The sequence below is a fragment of the Lipotes vexillifer genome, unplaced genomic scaffold (assembly GCF_000442215.2).
Source record: "Lipotes vexillifer unplaced genomic scaffold, Lipotes_vexillifer_v1.1 scaffold109, whole genome shotgun sequence".
Classification (NCBI taxonomy): Eukaryota; Metazoa; Chordata; class Mammalia; order Artiodactyla; family Lipotidae; genus Lipotes; species Lipotes vexillifer.
In genome coordinates this window covers 932,731-939,586 of record NW_006790015.1, presented here as the reverse complement: position 1 = coordinate 939,586, position 6,856 = coordinate 932,731, and the positions used below count along the sequence as shown (strand labels likewise).

General features: G+C 42.2%; 1 protein-coding gene across 1 annotated transcript in view; it reads left to right on the top strand.

The window, feature by feature from the left end:
• The window catches only part of MTOR (mechanistic target of rapamycin kinase), a 118,092-nt gene that overhangs the window by 107,190 nt on the left and 4,046 nt on the right, over positions 1-6,856 (top strand). Inside the window, exons 49-55 of the mRNA XM_007463185.1 lie at positions 77-224; positions 856-978; positions 2,210-2,292; positions 3,507-3,579; positions 4,561-4,635; positions 5,026-5,161; positions 5,827-5,892. Coding sequence (XP_007463247.1) covers positions 77-224; positions 856-978; positions 2,210-2,292; positions 3,507-3,579; positions 4,561-4,635; positions 5,026-5,161; positions 5,827-5,892 — 704 coding nt within the window. The remainder of the gene's footprint in view (positions 1-76; positions 225-855; positions 979-2,209; positions 2,293-3,506; positions 3,580-4,560; positions 4,636-5,025; positions 5,162-5,826; positions 5,893-6,856) is intronic.

The window sequence follows — 6,856 nt, the reverse complement described above, 5'->3', positions numbered from 1 at the left end:
ACCAAAAAAAAAAAAAAAAAAAAAAAAGTTCTACTCTGTTTTCTGCTCAATGACCCTGCTTCCCCATGGGTTTTAGCATCCAGAGATATGCTGTCATTCCCTTATCAACCAATTCGGGCCTCATCGGCTGGGTCCCCCACTGTGACACGCTGCACGCCCTCATCCGGGACTACAGGGAGAAAAAGAAGATCCTTCTCAACATCGAGCATCGCATCATGCTGCGGGTATGTGATGAGTCTGCCAGGCCCAACCCTTTAGTGTCTCGGAGGCAAAACTCACCAGTCAGGGAATCTATACAAAGCTGCTTTTCTCGTTCTCCTATACGTGTCCATCACTGAAAAATCTGTTTGAGGGAATTAGCTGTTGACGAAGGATTAATGATATGAGTCCTAAAGCAGATAACCTTCTCTAAGAAACAGAAGGACCGTAAAGCCCAGAAATTAGGTTTCCATCACCCTCCGTGAGACTGGTCAGCATTATTTATCAGGCAATATGTATCTACTGAATACTAATAATGTATACAGAGCACTCACTGACCATATGGGGAAATAATGCTTAGTAGGTGTGTGAGTGAGGAGAACGAGAATTGTTTGTTACCCAAAACCTTGAACCTTCCAGTGTTCTCGTTCATACCGGTAGGCCGGTACTGAGGCAAGGCCCGTTTTACCCTTATGCCCTGGCACTTCCTGTGGTCATTGGGTTAGAGTGACCACTGCTTTTCCTTGTTTCCCTTCTCCTTTTGGCGGTGGTGGGGAAATTAGAACCCAGCCCTGCCTGGCCACGGAGCCTTGTTTCTTCCTGGGTGTGAGCTGCCTATCTCAGGCCGCCCCTCACAGCCCTTGTGTCCTGGTGCAGATGGCTCCAGACTACGACCACCTGACTCTGATGCAGAAGGTCGAGGTGTTTGAGCACGCCGTCAACAACACGGCTGGGGACGACCTGGCCAGGCTGCTGTGGCTGAAGAGCCCCAGCTCCGAGGTACGGCACCCCACCCCACCCCACCCCACTCATGCCACTGCCCTTTGGTGCACCCCCTCGGGTCAGGAATGGTTTTCTTGTTTGTTCCTGTGCACCTGGTGGACGAGTCTCTGTAATGATTAGCTGTGGATGATGGGCAGTCTTTTAGAGCAGAAATTGAATGGGCGAGCCATGCAGTCTAGCAGTAGTTAGTAGTTTCAAGTTTCGACCATTGCTTTACGATAGTATTTTATTAAGGCTGTTAAATTTTTTTATATGTATTATAAATGTCCTATTTATTTGTTTTTTCAATTTTGTTAACAGTATGTTTCTCAGTTTGAAATTTTTGTTTTGTTTTGGTTTTGATGTGCATTTTTAAATGTTAGAAGTTAATAGATTTTTAATCCTTTTCTTTAAAGTCTACCTTTGGCTTTATATTTAGAAAGTCTCCATCTCAAGATTACTTATCGTTTCTTGTACTAATTATAAGATTTGTGATGTGATATGATACTGCTATATGATAAATATAAAAGATGTTAAGAGAGTAAATTACATAAGTTCTTATCACAAGAGAAAAAAAAAGATTTGTGTTTACATTTAAATCCTTAACCCAAGTTGGAATTTAAAGTTAGGGCATAAATTTTATTTTTTTAAGATGATGAAGCAATACTTTAGTATTACCAAATCATCCATCCTTTCACCACTATTTAAAAGAGTCAATTTTTATTATATACTAAATTCTTAGATGCCTTTGGATTTCTTTCTAGAATTTCTATTTCATTGATCTTTCTGCCTGTTTCTCCTCAAGTATCCCACTGTTAATACAAGTCTCTTCTTATTGGCTATTTACATATAATTTTTTTCCAGATAAATTTTGGGATCATTTTGTCAAGGTCCCCCAAAAATGTGCCAATTAATTTTTATTGAAATTACATTAAGTGTATTAAATAATCTGGGAGGATATTACATCTCTTCAATCTTCAGTGGATATCCTTAAATGGATATTTTCACTTACTCAAGTCTTTATATTTCTAAGCAAAGTTTAATTTATTTATTCATCTAAGTTCTGCACATTTCTAATTAAGTTTATTCTGAGCATAGTTTATCTTTGTAATTATTAATGTGATTTTGGTTCCCTTATACATTCTAACTGCTTATTGATGGACTATAAGCAAACAACTGATTGGGGTATAATTATGTTGAAACAAGTTAGTTTCCAGAGCCTTGGTTCACGTGTGCTCCTGTGTTCTAGGTGTGGTTTGATCGAAGAACCAATTACACCCGCTCTTTAGCAGTCATGTCCATGGTTGGGTATATTTTGGGCCTGGGCGATAGGTGAGTGAATTTGTTTCTTTGAGTCTTGCTTCTTGAATGGCTTCATTTTGTAGCCATTGTAGTTTTCTTGAGTGGCTTCATTTTGTTTTCCAGTGAGATTTATGACCATTTGGTAAATATATGTATTTTGTACTTCAGGCGCTTTTGGGGGCATCAGCCTTAGTCCCCTATTTATTGTCCATTATGCCAACAGAACAACGCATCAAACTAAAGAGAAGAAAAACAATAGTTCAAGGGTACTGCTTTCTCCATATGTTGGTTTAACGTATTAAAACCCATATTAAATCCAGTTGATTTTATTGATTCAATAAACATTTATCAATCACCACCATGCTAAGATAAATAATTCTATTTCCTTAATTGAAACCAACCAAAGTAGATCCTTCTGATATTCCTACATAATAAATTTCATCCTAGTGTACTGACTGAAAAAGTAGTTTAGGAATGTTCAGAAATTCAAAACAAAAACAACTAGTATTCCGACGTCTACTGTTCTTCTCCTGAGATCATGTTTCATGCAATTATTTGAGAGTGAAAAAAATTTTATCCCACAGAAATAATAAATTCCTGTTTTTAAAAAACTCAGAGGGACTTCCCTGGTGGTCCACTGGTTAAGACTCCGTGCTCCCAATGCAGGGGGCACGGTTCAATCTGTGGTCAGGGAACTAAGATCCAAAAAAAAAAAAGAAACTTAGTAAAACACCTGTTGAATTGGCTCAGGGGCTCAGGGAGATGAGACCCCATGATAGGTGCCGAGTAGCGAAGATAGAACCTTGTCACTGTGAGATGCCAGCACTGCCAGAAACCATTTATCCTGTGACCAAAGACCTTGGGATAGCAAATTGTCTCGGTATCATGGGGCTGCTTGTGATTCACACAGATAAATTCTCATTTGAGCCCTAGGGCAGGGGTTGGCAAACCTTTTCTGTAAAGGGCCAGATAATAAATATTTTAGGCTTCGCTGGCCATACGGTCTCCGTCACAACTACTCATCTCTGCTGCTGTAGCATAAAAGCAGCCTGAAACAATATATAAACAAATGAGTGTGGCTGTGTCCCAGTAAAACTTTACTTACAAAAGTTGGAGGGGTGCTGCTAGATTTTGCCTGAGTGCTGTAGTTAGCCAGCCCCTGGCCTAGAGTCTCACAGACTTGGGAATTTGTTCATCTGTGCTGCTCTCTTGACCTCCCCCGGTCTCTCTTCTGTTTCTCAAAGACACCCATCCAACCTGATGCTGGACCGGCTGAGCGGGAAGATCCTGCACATTGACTTTGGGGACTGCTTTGAGGTGAACACGCGTTCCAGAACACCACGTAACCTCACCTTCCCGGATGATCACTTTCCACCCCCCTCCAACCACTTAGGCAAACTTAAGCCCAAAATGCAGTATCCTCACCTCTGCCTCTCCTACCAAGGTGATAGAAAATCAGTCTAATAAATGAAATCCATGCTCTTTGATACTTGCCGTAATTGGACTCAGAAAAAGGCGGATGGGGGGCACAGTTCACAACCCTCCTTTGTTTGTTTGTTTTTTTCTTTTCGGCCGCTCCGCACGGCACATGAGATCTTGGTTCTCTTGGTTCGCTGACCAGGGAATCAAACCCACGCCCCCTGCATTGGAAGGGCGGAGTCTTAACCACGGGACCACCAGGGAAGTCCTTTTTAATTTTTTCTTTTGTTTCTTTTTTTTTTTTTTTGACATGGACCATTTTTAAAGTCTTTGTTGAATTTGTTACAATATGCTTCTGTTTTTTGTTTTTTTTTTTTTTGATGTTTTGGTTTTTTGGCCGCAAAGCATGTGGGATTTAGTTCCCTACCAGGGATCAAACCCATACCCCCTGCACTGGAAGGCGAAGTCTTAACCAGGGAAGTCCCCACACACCCTCTTTAAGTGGAGGAATTCCTCTTTAAGTGGAGGAATCCCTTATCCTCGACATGGCCTGCTGGTCAAAGGCCTGGGCGTGATGCACACTTGTCTTTTTCTTTTTTTCTCTCTTTTTCTCCCTCTCTCTTTCCTCTCTCTCTCTCTCCCCACCCTCCCTCTCCCCCTCTCCCCATTTCTCCCCCTCTCCCCCACCCTCTCTCTTTTATTTTTAGTTGTCTATTCGATCCCAGTGACAAGACCCATCACTAAACTCAAGCTGCTTCCTTTCTGTGCTCTAATTGAAGTCGGTGCTGGTGATGCAAAGGAAAGCCACCTGCCTGCCCCTGGCTTCAGCTGAGGAAAAGTCTAACCAGTGGACTTGGTTTTTCCCTTTATTATCCTTAGGTTGCTATGACCAGAGAGAAATTCCCGGAGAAGATTCCATTTAGACTAACAAGAATGTTGACCAATGCTATGGAGGTGAGTGGATATTGGTAATGAGCTGATTTGAAGTGGGACCAATACAGTTCCAACCCTCTCTGAGGACAGACTTCCTTCCTTGTTAGATCTCCAGTTCCCCAAATGCCCAGGTTATTCTGTAGTTGTTTCCTGGTATTTTCCATTGTGTTAGAAATGATCCGTCTTTGAAAGTCTTACCAACCTTTACTCCAGACCTTGTTTCATATGAATCACAGTCCTGACCTGACCCTTTGCTCTGAAGACATTCCCAGGCTGGCCCATCAGTAATGGGCTAAGTCATCTTCCTGAGTGGAGGTGACACACCTTTTTGACTGCCTGACTTTCAGTTATAAGGCCTTCAGGGGCCAGTGTTGGTGACATCTGTGGTGAATGGCTCTGGCCCATCTGCAGGTCACGGGCCTGGACGGCAACTACAGAATCACATGCCACACGGTGATGGAAGTGCTTCGGGAGCACAAGGACAGCGTCATGGCCGTGCTGGAAGCCTTCGTCTATGACCCCTTGCTGAACTGGAGGCTGATGGACAGTGAGTCTTAGCAAGTGCCTGGGAACTGGAGTCCGCACCCTCCCAAAGTGGGAGGATCTGACGCATTCCATTTCACGATCCTGTCCCCCTTCAAGCGCGGAGCCCAAGACACGTTTCTAGGCTACTGCATTACATTTTCACAAAGCAGCTCTGGTGGCTGGAAATGAATTTCAAGTATTTTTATTAACTAAGACAGAAAACTCCAGTCATCAGTTTAGATACTAATTGAAACCTTTTTCAGGGTAAATTAAGTACTCTAATGATTTTTGTTTAGGTTTCATGTTGAGTAGCAGATGGAATTTTGACAGGAGATGCAAGCAGTTGTGGTATCTCAGCAATATCTCAGTCTATTCTTTTTTCCTACCTCCTTAGAAGGTGTTTACTAATAAGAGGCGTCTTTTCCACTGTGCTTGTCATACTTTCACCTTGTTGTCTGGTTTACATTGTCTGAATCCAGCTCAACCATATAAAGTGTCCCTCAGGATGGGATACCTGTGCTAACAGCTACCCGTTTTCTCCCAAGCAATACATCTTTGGTTCTCTTTTAGGGGTTATAGCTTTTGGGGAAATTATATTTGTATGATTATAAGAAAATATATCAATCAAGTTTTTTTCAAGTCAAAATTTGAAGCACTTTTTAATCCTCCCTTTATTGCTTTCCCTAGCAAATACCAAAGGCAACAAGCGATCACGAACGAGGACAGATTCCTACTCTGCTGGCCAGTCAGTAGGTGGGCGCATCCCCTGAAGGGTTGCAGATTCTGTCCTTTTCTGTCCATAGTGTTTCTAGAAGAGGGTGAGCTTTGTCACTGACTTTAGTAAGCAAAGTAGGAAGCACCTAACGTGTGTTTTATTTAATGCCTCTCGGGAAGGAGTGGGTAGCTAAAGCTCAGAAATTTTGATCAAACTATCCAATCTTAATCTATCTGTAAAAACATAATTAAAAGTATGTCTGAATATTAGCCTGTATTTAGCCTGCCCTTTAATGGTGCCTGGGTTGTGATAATTACTAGCTATAATGCCTTAATCCTAAAGCTTTGTTAATAGCTCAGAAATAGGAAGGTGGAAGCAGCAGAAATGTACTCACACTGCTGCCTGAGGAGCTGGGAAACCACATGAAACATTGTTTCCAAGAATGTGGTCCACAGAACAGGGTTCCAAGAAGATAATGTCCTTCCAAGAGCCAGAACAGGGTCAGCTTATTAAATGCTCTGAGACGTCTCAAAGTAAAGCTGTTTAACTTTGTTTACCCTTGCCCTTTGCTCCCTACCCTGAGCCCAACCCTTTGACCCCCACATCTAACAACGTCCTACACAGTCATCCTTTAGGAAGTATTGTCAGGGTGTATAACAGTAAAATATCCTCTACAAATACTTAGGGAACATTTGCAACTAGATACTTAGCTAAGCCAAATAGTGTTTAGAGGTGCAAAACGAATGTGAGATACTGGGAATGCCCTGAAGAAGCACACAGTCCCATTGTGGAATGGACCAGAGTGTATATGAAATAATAAAGAGGACAGTGCACTGCACAGGTACCACATAATTTGGTTGGTAACAGAGGGATGGTGGGCCTTAGAAAGGAGGTATCACTCTGAACTGCAGTGGTTTAGGGAGATCGTGGGCTGGTGGAATTTAAGCTGAGCCTTGCTGGATGGATGGAATCTGGATGTGTAAAAAGGAAGAGAGTGTTCTC